Raw genomic sequence first — 16,020 nt, 5'->3', positions numbered from 1 at the left:
AATAGGAACGCTTGACCACGCTCAAAGCGTATTCATGATGTGGCGGGGGTAGGGGCAGTGACTGCCGCATTAAGCTCGGCAGTCACTGCAGGTCTATAGAGTGGGAGGGTCTGACCGCCTCCTTTTGAATACGCTGAACCGCTTTGACAGCGGTCCGGCGTTTTCTATTGTACTTCGCAGCAGTGTTTGTTAGTGTTATCGGAGGGTTCCGATAACACTAGCAGTGTAACACTGCTACATCGGAGATCGTGCTAGAAGCTGTTTTTTCTTTTTAGTAAGAAGCTCTTAGTGCTTTTTTCTGGATGACAGGTCCTCTTTAAAGCGTAACTCTAAAGTTACCTGACCAAAAAAGTGATGCTCCGTCATCAGCTCCGTGTGCCCGCGCTGTGCGTCACAGAGATCGTGACTTCAGCTGCTTGATGGCATCGGCACACACTATGATGTCAGCGAGCGGCCGACGTCATGATGCCTGCAAAGGAGTATCGATGGACAGAGGAGGACCTGCCATGTGGGGGGGGGGGGGGGGTTGGAAGGTGAGTACACTGTTTGTTTTTTCTACAGGCATTACATTGGGGGCAGGGGCGGCAGGCTATATATTACAGGTGGATGGCAGGCTATATCCCGCATTTCCCACTCTCGGCTTATACACAAGTCAATAGTTTTTTCCAATTTTTTGTGTTAAAATTAGGGGTTTTACTCGGGTCGGCGTATACTCGAGTATATACGGTATGTATATTGGCAAAATGATATTGCAGGTATAGAAAAAACTTTTAAAATCTGATAGTTATGTGTTATGGCTATTACCAAATGTTTTTGAACAACTGCATTCTTGGGGCATCTGATTTTCATAGATCTTCATAGACTTTAATTCTAGTCTCTTTCAAATAAAGAAGGATGGGAATAGAGAGGACAAATGATATTTTATAAAGTCTGTGATTCTAATAAAATAAGGAGATATACACTCACCGGCCACTTTATTAGGTACACCATGCTAGTAACGGGTTGGACCCCCTTTTGCCTTCAGAACTGCCTCAATTCTTCGTGGCATAGATTCAACGAGGTGCTGGAAGCGATCCTCAGAGATTTTGGTCCATATTGACATGATGGCATCACACAGTTGCCGCAGATTTGTCGGCTGCACATCCATGATGCGAATCTCCCGTTCCACCACATCCCAAAGATGCTCTATTGGATTGAGATCTGGTGACTGTGGAGGCCATTTGAGTACAGTGAACTCATTGTCATGTTCAAGAAACCAGTCTGAGATGATTCCAGCTTTATGACATGGCGCATTATCCTGCTGAACGTAGCCATCAAATGTTGGGTACATTGTGGTCATAAAGGGATGGACATGGTCAGCAACAATACTCAGGTAGGCTGTGGCGTTGCAATGATACTCAATTGGTACCAAGGGGCCCAAAGAGTGCCAAGAAAATATTCCCCACACCATGACACCACCACCACCAGCCTGAACCGTTGATACAAGGCAGGATGGATCCATGCTTTCATGTTGTTGACGCCAAATTCTGACCCTACCATCCGAATGTCGCAGCAGAAATCGAGACTCATCAGACCAGGCAACGTTTTTCCAATCTTCTACAGTCCAATTTCGATGAGCTTGTGCAAATTGTAGCCTCAGTTTCCTGTTCTTAGCTGAAAGGAGTGGCGCCCGGTGTGCTCTTCTGCTGCTGTAGCCCATCTGCCTCAAAGTTCGACGTACTGTGTGTTCAGAGATGCTCTTCTGCCTACCTTGGTTGTAATGGGTGGCGATTTGAGTCACTGTTGCCTTTCTATCAGCTCGAACCAGTCTGTCCATTCTCCTCTGACCTCTGGCATCAACAAGGCATTTCCACCCACAGAACTGCCGCTCACTGGATGTTTTTTTTTTTTTTCGGACCATTCTCTGTAAACCCTAGAGATGGTTGTGCGTGAAAATCCCAGAAGATCAGCAGTTTCTGAAATACTCAGACCAGCCGTTCTGGCACCAACAACCATGCCACGTTCAAAGGCACTCAAATCACCTTTCTTCCCCATACTGATGCTCGGTTTGAAATGCAGGAGATTGTCTGGATCATAGATAAAAAAGGTCAGTGCTCAACTCTTCTAAGTCACAATTCACATTCAGTAGGTAATCTCACCACCTTCCCTTCAGTTAGAAATTGAGGATCTCCTAGGTTTCTCCTGCCTTTTCTTCGTTCTCCTGAACACTGGATTCCAATGCACCCCTGAACCACTCCCGTGTCCATGATGCACTCTTAGTCCTGTGCCAGAAGATAAACGAACAAATAGTGCAGAATCCCAAGGTTCAAGAAGGATATTTTATTGTATATATTCACAAAGTGGAGTTAAAAAGCGCGCATGTAACAGTGTAAAAAACGCCAAACACCTCGCCCAGGACCATGTCTGGACCATGTCTACATGCCTAAATGCACTGAGTTGCCGCCATGTGATTGGCTGATTAGAAAATAAGTGTTAACAAGCAGTTGGACAGGTGTACCTAATAAAGTGGCCCGGTGAGTGTATGTCACACAAGAAAATAAGCTAAATGTAAGCAGCATCGGGTAATGTGCCATGTCATGTGATCGTTCATAAGAGAAATTGTAATGATGATGCCAGAGTTTTAACATTTTGCAGTGTAAACCAGCACCAAAAATGTTGTTTGTTATCCCCCACAGGTTATTCTATGTGGGATCCAGAGAAGGACATCTCCCCTCTCTCCTTTCAATGATCCATCCCAGACTGCTCACCCCGATGCCATCTCTAATATTCACAGTATGTGCCTGCAGCTGCATTCTGCACACCCCCTCAATGTTGGCTTCCTAGCAGTTTGGCTTGTTGCTTGTACATGCAATTGTTTTACTTGTATACTGAGTTGACTGTCTGCATTCCACTTTTTTGACAGGTAGTCAGCTTAAAGGTTGCTATAAACATTTTGCTCTAAGCTTATATATATTTCTGCGTGTTAGCCACAGGCACTTCCACAACATGTGTCCCTTGCCTAATAGCTGTGTTTTTATGCAACATTTTCTGCTACAGTCTTTTTGCAATTATTTGGGTTTGGTTTGCCAAAGTTTTGGGGTAACTGGCAAAAATGTAGCATTTTCGCCCCTCCCCTCTCCATTGAAAGCCGAGCAGCTGTGGGACATTTCTTATATATTCCACCGCAGCTGCCTGGCTCAGTCACATCAAAGTATTCCATTGTATAGGCAGTTGGAAAAATGTAGCCTACTATGCCATTCCTTCCTGTATTTTCATCAGTATACATATATATACTAACCATTAGGAAGCCAAAACGATATTCTTTTGGCTATAATCTGAAAGTATTTAGGGTGTATGTTGGAGCTTTCCTGGCATCCATGCTGAACGTGTCCAAAAAACCCTAAATGTGAACCTTCACTAGTGCGGACACTACAACAGTAGTGTAAAGGGTCATGACTTATGCGATTTGTCAGTGCCTTATACTGTGCTATCTTATATGGAATCTGCAGCAGTGGGAGAAACAATTCCAAAACGTGAGAGATTTCAGATGCTGCTGTTATAATTAAAGAGGATCTGTCAGATTCCCAGTCAAATACGGAGCCCTAATGTGACCTTCTATGTGAAGTGTCCTAGATCATACGCTTAACTTTTTTTCATACCAAAATCTGTGACCTGAAAGCAGAGGAATGTTATTTGATATATTTACAGGCAGTCCCCGGGTTACATACAAGATAGGGACTGTAGGTTTGTTCTTAAGTTGAATTTGTATGTAAGTCGAAACTGTATATTTTATCATTGTAGTTCCCGACAATTTTTTTTTTTGCCCCAGTGACAATTGGAGTTTCAAATTTTTTTGCTGTAATAGGACCAAGAATTATCAATAAAGCTTCATTGCAGACAATTTTAAGCTGATTATTGCAGTCTGGGACTATTTTAAAGCATCCAGAGAGCTTCACCAGAGGTCACAGTGGGCAGAGGGGTCTGTCTGTAACTATGGGTTGTCTGTAAGTCGGGTGTCCTTAAGTAGGGGACCGCCTGTATATGGAAATGAGCATGTTTTTTGCACAGTGTCTTGCCCAGTTTCACATCCAGCGCAGAGTATTTCATTGATGCAGAATTAAAGGTGGTGAAACTGTGTAAATGAGGATGAACCACACCTAATTGCCACACCCATGGTGCACTGAAGTATAGCAATAAGAAGACGTATCTGCATTCAGGATGCAGATGTTCTCAAGAAAGGCATGCTAAGGACCATATGTGATTCTGGAGCTGACTGGTTTCCTTTAATATCTAGATTGGAAATATCAACTCTGAGAGTTACATCTGCACATGTGCACATCCGCAAATCTTTCTTTTACCCCCTTTCAATATATCCCTAATCCTCCACTATACACAAGTCAGTGAGTATTATCGTATTTAGTTACTAAAGAAAATATACAAATGTTTTCCAGGGTGGGGTAAGAAAAATGTTGTCTCCTCACTACCTTGTGAGGCCGCCCCTTTCCCAAGCATGATTTTCAGGAAGCCTTATGACATGATGTGGGATAATAGCCAAACCAATATGTCTTTTTGTAAAGGAACAATCTCGTAACAGCGGATAACACTCTTTTTTTCCCTATCCAAGGAAATCTTTAGTAAAAGGCTGTATAGAATGAGCTTTCTTACAACCGATGCCAAATGTGGATAGTCCTGTTACCATCTTCATGCTTTTCATTAAGCAGTGTAGGGAACTGGTTTGGCTAGGTGAGGAGCTGGAGATGTAGGTCAGGGAAGAAAATAAACTGCTTGAGGAGAATTTGCCATTTTCCTGGAATATCACATTAAGTTCTTAGAAGTAAACAAGAATGTTGCAATACAAAGTTGTTAGAAAGTTGTGGATGTTTCAAGGATAATGATTCAACTTGGTTTATATAAAAATCAAAAACCCCTTTAGAGTAGGGTACAGGCTACTAAATGCCACACATCTTGATTCATAAGGGACTAATATGAGACTGGTTATACACATGGAATTTTTTTTGTCGCCACAAGTCAGAGGGCATTCAGCTGACCAAGCATATGATCTCACTGTTTCTTTGGCAGAAATTTCTTGTGAGGAGTCTTTTGATTATTTGACAGAATTACCCCGAAAGTCAAAGAGTCATTTCTCCTCTATTCAATCTCATTCATGGGTAACAAATGCATGTTTACAATTACAAATTACAGCTTCTCACAGACCCTGAATTGCACATAATCCTTATGACACTTCCTCTTCAACCCCCTGTACTTTTATTGTACTGCCTGTGCACGTGTCAGTCTTCACTGTAGCCCTGACATTTTGTTCATTATTTCTATAGCGCCTGCATATTTTGTGTGAATAGGCATAATATAGGATTTATGTATACACTCCTGTTACATACTGTGTACTTGTTTAATGTATAAAATCTGTGTCAATGTCTATACTTCTGGTCATCCTGGTCCTCTTTATTCTCCTAGTGCGCCATGACCCTGCTCTACGCTTTCTCAAATGACATCTTTTCGGTCATCAATTTCTTCAGCTTCTTTAACTGGCTCTGTGTGGCATTGGCAATCATTGGGATGATGTGGCTCAGATACAAGAAACCGGAACTGGAGCGACCTATCAAGGTAAAAAAACAGCAGGGACTAGAAGATTGTAAAGGCCTGGTTATAAGTGAAGTAACAATTTCTGAAATGCATTGATTTCAATAACCAGGTGTCCAATTAGTTTTTTTCTGGCAGTGAAGTTAAATCAGTCATTTCAGGCTGGTGAACAGATTTCCCAAAGTACAGTACAGTGGGATTATTTAATATAAATGTGAGAATATTTGCCACCTGTAAGTATTGGAAATTGAATAGGAGCTTTAAAGCACAAAATAGAGCTAGTTATGTGTTAGCGAATGCTCCCCCTTTTTTATTGCAGATCTCTGAAAAGGGGTTGTGCCATCTATTTATTCAAACCAAGTACTCATTAAGTTGTATGGTATTATTGCTGGAGATAGCCAAGCGCTACACTCAGCAATCTCTGACATCATCATACATCATTTATTGGCGCAGCAGTTTACATGCTCGGCCTGCTCCACCCATTAGTTAGAACAGGACCCCAGTTTTCTGGAATCTGTAGTTCCTGTTCTCGTGATTGGTGGGAGTTCCAGCAGTCAGACCCCAATTGTTAAAAAGAGATAACTCAAGTAGTTGGCACAACCCCTTTTCTTTCCCATATGCAAAAATCAGCGTTCTGCAATAAAAAAGTGGATCATTCGCTAACACATAACTAGCTCTATTTTCTGCTCTCGTGTGTTAGCGAATGCTCCACTTTTTTGGTGTGGGATGTTTTTTTAGGGGGAAATGCTGTGTAATATTAATTCTGCTATTGTTAAATGTATGTTAGTATAAGTTATGGGCTTAGTGTCTGGCCGTCAGAAAGGTTGGCGGTGGGCGGGTATGAGCTTGTAAGGACCTGAGCACTTCTGTACAATTACATCTATAAAAGATGAACTGAAGCCATTAAATCACGTAAAACTTAGGAATTCATCATATTCCAGCAGGCAATAATGGTGGCTGGAAGGCGGGTTTTCTATCCATGGCTTAGCTAATGCCGCTTCTGCTGCAGGGTACACAGTAATAGCGGTGGCAGATCCCTTCATTTAACAACAATAAAAAGATAAGCAGTGCAAATGATGCCTGCCGGTAGCACAGCTAACAGAGAGGGCAAGATAAAGAATTTGAGAGAACACCAGCATACAATTATTAACACCGACTACCCCTATACATTCATTCTGCTTATCCTCCACACAAAATAGTATATACTCTGCCCATGAGTCTCACAAATAAGGGAGTTGTTTAGCTTTTCATGTCAGTAAAAATGTTGCAACTTTTAAATACATTTTTAGTTTTTTATTCATGGGCTAAACAGTTACCAACACCTAATACTTTTCATAGCCAAGGGCTTTGCTACATTTGCTATATGATCTAATATGAGATATAACTGTACTAATACATCATAACAAATGGAATAAACTGAATTTGTGCTGCTTATGTGCTTAATTGTAAAAGGATTATCTGTGTTTGTAACAGACCCTCAACGGTAAAAAGCATTAGATTAGCCCCTAGAACCTGTTAAAAAAAAAAAGATTCACTGTCACTGAATAAGGGCTTTACTCCATTTATTGGGTGCTGCCATGAAATAATAAGTTTACATACTGGACCCTAAGCAGAATGCAGACTGCTCTCTGTATTAGAGCTGCATGAACTGAGACGATTCTTGCTGGGATAAAAGCTGCACTAAATCATCATTCACGTTGACCTGCTCTTTTATTGAAATAGTCAGACATGTTCTTCATTTATATCAGGCAATTCCTATTCTCAAAATATCACACACGGCCAGTCCTGACAATGAAAGCTATTCTAATCAGGATATTTAAGGAGTTGTTATTTTGCCAAATCAATAACATTATTCCTGGACGCCTTAGACAGGTACAATGGCATCTTCACAATTTTTCCAACGCTTTCGTCTTAATACAGGACTGGCTGCTCTCCTTTGATCTCAGCTGGATATAGTTCAAAAGTCCACTTTTCCTGCTCCCCTGCGTTATGTTATGAATTAGTTCAGAAAAAAACTAGGAAGGAGGAGGGTTTAGATCTTCTGACCACCGCTCCTCTTCCGCACTCTTTTTGTGGCCCATTGTTCCAAGGTTTCCAGGAGAAGTACACCTGCTGAGGGAAGAGGCCATTCACACACAGCATGAATCCTGAAAATATTGAGCAGTGGAGAAACGAACAGTAACCAGCGTTGTCACTATGATTTCAGTACATACATTGCTGATAAAGCCTTGTGCACATTGAGTGTTTTTTGAATACATTTGTATGACCAGCATAGTTACAAGTACATGATACAACTTACAAACACCAAAAACAAAGAGCTTTAAGAAAAATAATAATTATACTTTATTAAGATATCAAAATAATACACATGAACAACTTCCAAGAGGGATTCCTGAAAGTCTAAACATAAGGGGAATCAAGGTGTCCCAGATGGAAATGGGACTGACACAGAGTACCTATGACCCCCCCCCCCTCCTCCACATGCCCCAAAGTGTGCCGAAGTAAATTTCAAATACGTATTATGTCTAAAAGTAGGACTAGTATAGGGAAGATAGACCTAAATGCAATTAAACAATACAATCAACCGGAGGTACCATCCGGTAATGGTAAATATCAGCAGTGCAGGTCACACTTACCCAAAGGCATTGTAAAGATAGGCACGGAGGCGGTCAGAGGGAAGGCCAAAAAGTACACCCAGGGGTGTACTTTTTGGCCTTCCCTCTGACCGCCTCCGTGCCTATCTTTACCCAGGAGTGTACTCCGCCTCCGTGCCTATCTTTACCCAGGGGTTTACTTTTTGGCCTTCCCTCTGACCCCCTCCGTGCCTATCTTTACAATGCCTTTGGGTAAGTGTGACCTGCACTGCTGATATTTACCATTACCGGATGGTACCTCCGGTTTATTGTATTGTTTACCGTATATACTCGTGTATAAGCCGAGATTTTCAGCACAAAAAATGTGCTGAAAAACCTCGCCTCGGCTTATACACGAGTCAATGATAAAAATAAATACATTAATACTCACCCTCCGGTGTCCCCGATGTTCCTCGCGGCTCCCGATCCCTGTCGCGGCTCCCGGCAGCTTCTTCACTCTTCACTGGCCGGGAGATCGCGCTGGCCGTCGCACACTGTGATACGACGCTGTCGCCGCGGATGACGTCATCAGAGGCGACAGCGCGGCATCACAGTGTGCGACGGCCAGCGCGATCTCCCGGCCAGAGAAGAGTGAAGAAGCCGCTGGGAACATCGGGACAACGGAGGGTGAGTATTAAGTTTATTTCTTTATCTGTATAGGGGCTGCTGTATACTACTGAGGGCAGACTGTATACTGATGGGGGCAGGCTGTATACTACTGGGGACAAGCTGTATACTACTGGGGGCTGTGCTGTGTACTACTGGGGGCAGGCTGTATACTACTGGGGGCAGGCTGTATACTACTGGGGGCAGGCTGTATACTACTGGGGGCAGGCTGTATACTACTGGGGGCAAACTGTATACTACTGGGGGCAAGCTGTATACTACTGGGAGCAAGCTGTATACTACTGGGGGCAGGCTGTATACTACTGGGGGCTGGCTGTGTACTACATGGGGGCTGGTTGGCTGTATACTACATGGGGGCTGGCTGTATACTACACCCTCGGCTTATACTCGAGTCAATAGGTTTTCCCAGTTTTCAGTGGTAAAATTAGGGGTCTCGGCTTATACTCGAGTCGGCTTATACTCGAGTATATACGGTAATTACATTTAGGTCTATCTTCCCTATACTAGTCCTACTTTTGGACATAATGCTTATTTGAAATTTACTTCGGCACACTTTGGGGCATGTGGAGGAGGGGGGGTCATAGGTACTCTGTGTCAGTCCCATTTCCATCTGGGACACCTTGATTCCCCTTATGTTTAGACTTTCAGGAATCCCTCTTGGAAGTTGTTCATGTGTATTATTTTGATATCTTAATAAAGTATAATTATTATTTTTCTTAAAGCTCTTTGTTTTTGGTGTTTGTTAGTTCTTGATTTTTGAGGGCATATGTGGGCTTTTTTGGCTTTACATGATGCAACTTATCCTGCACTGAATCTAAATTACAACCTACAGAGCTGCATTCTGCAGTTGGAGCCACTGCGTACATACATTACTTTCTAGCAGAATAGTAAACACAGCTCTGAAGTAAAATACAGCATTTAAGCTACATTCACACGAACATTAGTCCGCCATACTGTAGCACGTCAGGCACACGGCAGCATCTGCTCATCCCCGCCTCTCTCCATAGCGATGTATGGCGCACGTGTACAGCACCTTACCGCTTCTGTACGACGCCATGAGCCCATTGCCATCTATGATGTATGAAGTAACTAAACCAGCATAATAGTGAGTGCAGCTCTGGGTGATATTACTGACTGTTATTCACAATAACTCCAGTGTTTATGGAAATTCTATACATAAAGTGAATAGTGGCCACAAGAAGTGACTTACACTTTAGTTCTTGATTTGTGACCAGTGTTTACAGTATTTATCTGTATACTTAGCTCATATGAACAAATGTAACCCAAAACACTATTTTTCTCATTGCAGCTTAATCTGTCACTTCCCATATTCTTCATCCTTGCCTGCGTGTTTCTCATCGTTGTGTCTTTTTACATGACCCCAGTTGAGTGCGGAATCGGTTTTGTTATAATATTATCAGGTGTCCCAGTTTATTACTTTGGAGTCTGGTGGCAGAACAAGCCAGAGTGGATCCAAAACACTATATGTAAGTATTTTATTAAAATGATAGTTTATATTTCCACATCACTGGGCTGTGTATGCAGCAGAATCCTGTACATGACAATGAGTTTGTATGTAGTCCTAATCTAGTCTTAACAGACCCATTCATGCAATGGTTGAATCAGGTTTATGAATATAGGTACCAATAATGCGTGGAATTCTTCTTCATCCAAAATTTCACGAACAATACAGTATTTGTTCAAATATATAAATATCATGAATTAAGACATTTCATGTACAGTTTATACCACAAACTAACATGAATTGCTTTATAAATGTGCACCTTTGGAATTCTCTACAATGTTTAATGCTTGCCTGCCATCTAGGCGGGGGTCTTTTCTGCAGTGGAAAACAAACTACATAGTTCGGTGTCCAAGTCAAGTATATAGATTGTGAGCCCTTGCAGTCAGGATTCTTCATCCACAGTTCAGTCTAGTTTCTACTCTACATATTCATGCTTGTTTCAAGTAATATATGTGAATTTATAGTCCCATGTAATTTAAGGGTACCATATCAATAGTAATATAAATCTATGACTGATGAATCTGCCTTTCTGGACCCTCTATAGATTCTACAACTGTCATGCTCCAGAAGATGATGGAAGTTGTGCCTCAGGAATCCTAAACCTTTACAGCACCCTGTATCTGAGATCACGCACAAACAACGGTTGTTGTGGAAGGATCTCAATAAATGTTTCCACAGTTACAAATGGAACCATCAGTGGCTGAGATCTCAAAATACCAACTTATGACTCTTTTCTTCTTTATTACCCACATGATATATGCAGCTTCTTATCCAACATAACTCCCTACACCACTGTCTCAGATTTGGATCATCATTTGAGTGGTCATATTTTTGTTCTTTTTTTTATAAAAAAAAAAAACTCTGATGTAGAACGTTTTTTAACTCAGAAGCAAAATGGCCACAAAGGTCTAAAAAAAAGAAAATTTATCTTCAACAAAATCCAGACGGAAAAGTCCACTGTACTGAAGCCTACTGTGTACTGTAGCTCATAACAACATGAGCCCTGTAATCACTGGAACGTAGAACCAATGACCAGGCTGACTGCACAGAGTTGGGTCCTCTACTGCAAAACAAGAACAGAATTTTTTTTAATAATATTTCCATAAACCTCACTGCCTACTCAATGGACATCCCTGACCTGGCGGCATTTTTCTTGCTGTCTGGACCATTCGTTCCACTTACATAAGAATTAGGTTTGAAAATGTTCTTATAATTTGGTGTAAAGAAAACAAAATGTTTTATAGCACTTAGTGCCCAGCATCACTGAGACTATCCTCATCCCAAACCACTGCATTCAAGCTAATGTAAGGATTGCAGTATAGAGGTGGCCATACATGGGAAGAGAATATGTTCACTACAGAAGCGAGAGCAGCCAAGTATGACACAAATGCAGAATACACTGTCATATACAAAGCACCTTTAAAGGACAAAATGATAAGGACAAAATATTATACAGAGTCCAAGAAAAGTCACAATTCAGAAAATTTCCAGGTATATCCTAAGACTAGAGCAGTTTATCATAACGAATATTATACAACACATAGGTCAGTAGCTCCCTCCCATGCAGTTCAGTCTATGTTTAGGATTTTTATGTCTTAGATACTAATTTAAACTTATTTACTTAAATCTTTTAGAATGTTTTATTTATTTTCTAATCTATGTGTATGTTTCTAGTCTTAAATATAAGTAATATTGTATTATTTACTATACAGATTTTTAAAGGGCAATTCCACCTGAACACACTGCTATATAATCTACACATGAACTTCTTTATCATGCCATGTGTTTCATTCTTACTGAGCTCTTTATTTAGGTTAGATACATCTGCACCATGTCAATGTTTTCATTAGATATGATCCAGATTGTATATTAAGTCAATTATAGCTCCAGATTGAATTCCACAAGTAAAAAATGCTTAATACTAAACATGATCTTCCTGCCACTTTCCGCTTAAAGATCTGCATCATATGCAGCTTCCCTTACAGTTCAGGCATCTGCATATGACTGCATATCTCTGGTGCAGTAATTATACAAAGAAGAAGCATAGTGTTTACAAAGGGATTTAGCTTTTTTCTTTTTTACAAAACCCACAATGTAATATAGGTTCTGGGTGTGAGTGGAGTAAAAGCCATCAGGTTGCTGCAAATCAGCCGTTTCTCCAGTTATTTGAAGGTTATTTGTGCATCCATTTCTTAACATGACCGTTTCTGGACACAGAATCACTGGGCATTTGGGTTTACACAATGAAAACACTCCAGGTTCTAGAAGATGGAGCAGTAGACGATTAACTTGAATTAACTCCTAACCTTAACACTGTTTCCTAGTGTTAGTGGTGATTTGTCCATAGTAAGTTTTGTTTTGTAAAACCATTTTGTATCCATCACAACTTAGTTAAATGTTAATAACCCAACAGATTTCTAATCTGCTCTATGTTTAGCATTTAAAGGACCTCTGATCTGTAATTTAAGTTGCTTCCACTTCCTTCACATTATCTGATGTCTTGTATCTTTTTATAACAGAAAAAGTAGAATTCATTTGAATGTTGATGTGTAACATGCAATGATGCAATGTAGAGGGAGGCTTGATTTGCAATATATTTCAACATGTCTTCAATCCTTAGTTGTCTCTTAATGGTTACCTGCTAGTGATGTTCAACACCACTCCAAAACAGCCTTGTCATTATTCCAGATAGATGTGACCATTACATGTTACTGACTGCTGTTACAGTGCCTACAAGTAGTATTCAACCCCCTGCAGATTTAGCAGGTTTGATTAGAAGCAAAGCAGTTAGAGCCTTCAAACTTCAAACAAGAGCAGGATTTATTAACAGATGCATAAATCTTACAAACCAAAAAGTTATGTTGCTCAGTTATATTTTAATAAATTTTAAACATACAAGTGTGGGTCAATTATTATTCAACCCCTAGGTTTAATATTTGTGGAATAACCCTTGTTTGCAATTACCGCTAATAATCGTCTTTTATAAGACCTGATCAGGCAGGGACAGGTCTCTGGAGTTATCTTGGCCCACTCCCCCATGCAGATCTTCTACAAGTTATCTAGGTTCTTTGGGTGTCTCATGTGGACTTTAATCTTGAGCTCCTTCCACAAGTTTTCAATTGGGTTAAGGTCAGAGACTGACTAGGCCACTGCAACACCTTGATTTTTTCCCTCTTGAACCAGGCCTTGGTTTTCTTGGCTGTGTGCTTTGGGTCGTTGTCTTGTTGGAAGATGAAATGACGACGCATCTTAAGATCCTTGATGGAGGAGCTGAGGTTCTTGGCCAAAATCTCCAAGTAGGCCGTGCTATCCATCTTCCCATGGATGCGGACCAGATGGCCAGGCCCCTTGGCTGAGAAGCAGCCCCACAGCATGATGCTGCCACCACCATGCTTGACTGTAGGGATGGTATTCTTGGGGTCGTATGCAGTGCCATCCAGTCTCCAAACGTCACGTGTGTGGTAGGCACCAAATATCCCGATCTTTGTCTCATCAGACCAGAGAACCTTGAACCAGTCTGTCTCAGAGTCCCCCAAGTGATTATGAGCAAACTGTAAACGAGCCTTGACATGACGCTTTGAAAGTAAAGGTACCTTACGTGCTCGTCTGGAACGGAGACCATTGCGGTGGAGTACGTTACTTATGGTATTGACTGAAACCAATGTTCCCACTGCCATGAGATCTTCCCGGAGCTCCTTCCTTGTTGTCCTTGGGTTAGCCTTGACTCTTCGGACAAGCCTGGCCTCGGCACGGGAGGAAACTTTCAAAGGCTGTCCAGGCCGTGGAAGGCTAACAGTAGTTCCATAAGCCTTCCCCTCCGGATGATGCTCCCAACAGTGGAGACAGGTAGGCCCAACTCCTTGGAAAGGGTTTTGTACCCCTTGCCAGCCTTGTGACCCTCCACGATCTTGTCTCTAATGGCCTTGGAATGCTCCTTTGTCTTTCCCATGTTGACCATGTATGAGTGCTGTTCACAAGTTTGGGGAGGGTCTTAAATAGTCAGAAAAGGCTGGAAAAACAGATAATTAATCCAAACATGTGAAGCTCATTGTTCTTTGAGCCTGAACTATTTCTTAATACTTTAGGGGAACAAAACAGAATTCTGGTGGTTTGAGGGGTTGAATAATAATTGACCCACACTTTTATGTTTAAAAATTATTAAACTTTAACTGAGCAACATAACTTTTTGGTTTGTAAGATTAATGCATCTGTTAATAAATCCTGCTCTTGTTTGAAGGCTCTAATTTATTTGCTTCTTATCAAACCTGCAGGGGGTTTGATACTTGTACTACTTGTAGGCACTGTATCTATTATTTTGTATTACTGACCTCTATATAGAACAATAACAGGGACCTATCTCTTGCTGTAAAAAGGCTGTTGGATTAATTGATTCACAATGAGCCAGAGCTTTAGGGGGGTAATAAACATGTTCACTTTAGATTGCTGTAAAATAACACAAGGATTGAAATACTCATTTGTGACAGCTACAGCCTATCCTTAGGGTTAGGACAAGCACATGAATATCCAGTACTAGCAATATACATTGATAAGAAGGTAATGAATATTTGAGGCACCCCTGGACAATCAGCCATGGCTAGTTGCTAGAGGTGTCAATTTGTCCAACTGACTGTTCGGTTGCCAGTCCAGCAATATGTCCAGGTCGTGCAGCTGAATGCGAATGTGGGGGGCACTCATCTTTAGTCATAGTCTTTCACCTATGAGAAACTTAGTAGTACAACTTTCTAGGATCATAAAAACATGGAAGAAATCTTTTTATATTGTGCCAATTACAGTTAATATTGTGATATATGTAATAATTTCTATAACACAATATACACAACAAGGAGGCAACCATTGCATACTTTAAATAGGTAGATCTGCCTGTTGTACTGGAGGCAGCCATTGTATTTACCTGGTCAGTCCCCCTTGCTAAAAGCTTGTCTTTAAGCACATCTCTATTCCAGTGTTCTGTTAACAGGGAAAAACAAGTGTATAATATACATGATGTTTCAGTGTATTGTTACTATACAGAGAGACTTACACTAAAGTGCTCCTTGTTGCACCAGTCCTGTTGTTTCCTAATTAATTCCTATTTCATGTACCAAGCTACTGGTACAACTGGTATAACTTGGGATATTCTTGTCCACTTAGAACCATCACCCATTTTTGTTTTCTTTTGTTGAATTCCTAGACTTGGCTTTTTATGCTTTTTTTATTATTATGTCCAATAGAGGTTAGTAAACTCCTGAAGCTCCTGTGTTACTGTAAGTACCTAGTGTAATGGTAGATTTTTTTTTTATTTAAACAATATTTGAGGCCTTTGCAGTATTCTTGTTAGAGATGGACTTAGTTTTAACTGAATTTTGTTTGTGCTTTTTAAGATTTTATGTTTTTTTCTTTTCCCCAGAATAAAGTAGACCACTGTAATACATCGAAATAAAGATTTGTGTCTTGTATTTGGTAAACGTTTTTAGTGGTTTTGTGGTGGCTTCTTACATCATATATAACTGAGATGCTTGGAGTCCTGTCCCTGTACAGTCATCAAAGATATTTGTGTGTTTTGACACTTAGGGAATATTGCACATGGAAGTTGTTTGCACATCTGTACTGCAATGCACAATAAAATGCTAATACAGGACACTACATGGTGCCACAGCT

General features: G+C 40.9%; 1 protein-coding gene across 1 annotated transcript in view; it reads left to right on the top strand.

The window, feature by feature from the left end:
• SLC7A5 (solute carrier family 7 member 5) overlaps positions 1 to 15,818 on the top strand; it is a 34,924-nt gene extending 19,106 nt beyond the window's left edge. The window contains exons 7-10 of the mRNA XM_072117094.1: positions 2,676 to 2,772; positions 5,452 to 5,601; positions 10,147 to 10,324; positions 10,907 to 15,818. Coding sequence (XP_071973195.1) covers positions 2,676 to 2,772; positions 5,452 to 5,601; positions 10,147 to 10,324; positions 10,907 to 10,962 — 481 coding nt within the window. The 3' untranslated portion in view covers positions 10,963 to 15,818. The remainder of the gene's footprint in view (positions 1 to 2,675; positions 2,773 to 5,451; positions 5,602 to 10,146; positions 10,325 to 10,906) is intronic.
• The last annotated feature ends 202 nt before the right edge of the window (positions 15,819 to 16,020 follow it).

This window comes from Engystomops pustulosus, chromosome 7 (genome assembly GCF_040894005.1).
Source record: "Engystomops pustulosus chromosome 7, aEngPut4.maternal, whole genome shotgun sequence".
In the NCBI taxonomy this organism is placed as follows: Eukaryota; Metazoa; Chordata; class Amphibia; order Anura; family Leptodactylidae; genus Engystomops; species Engystomops pustulosus.
This window is presented reverse-complemented; position numbering and strand designations above follow the sequence as displayed.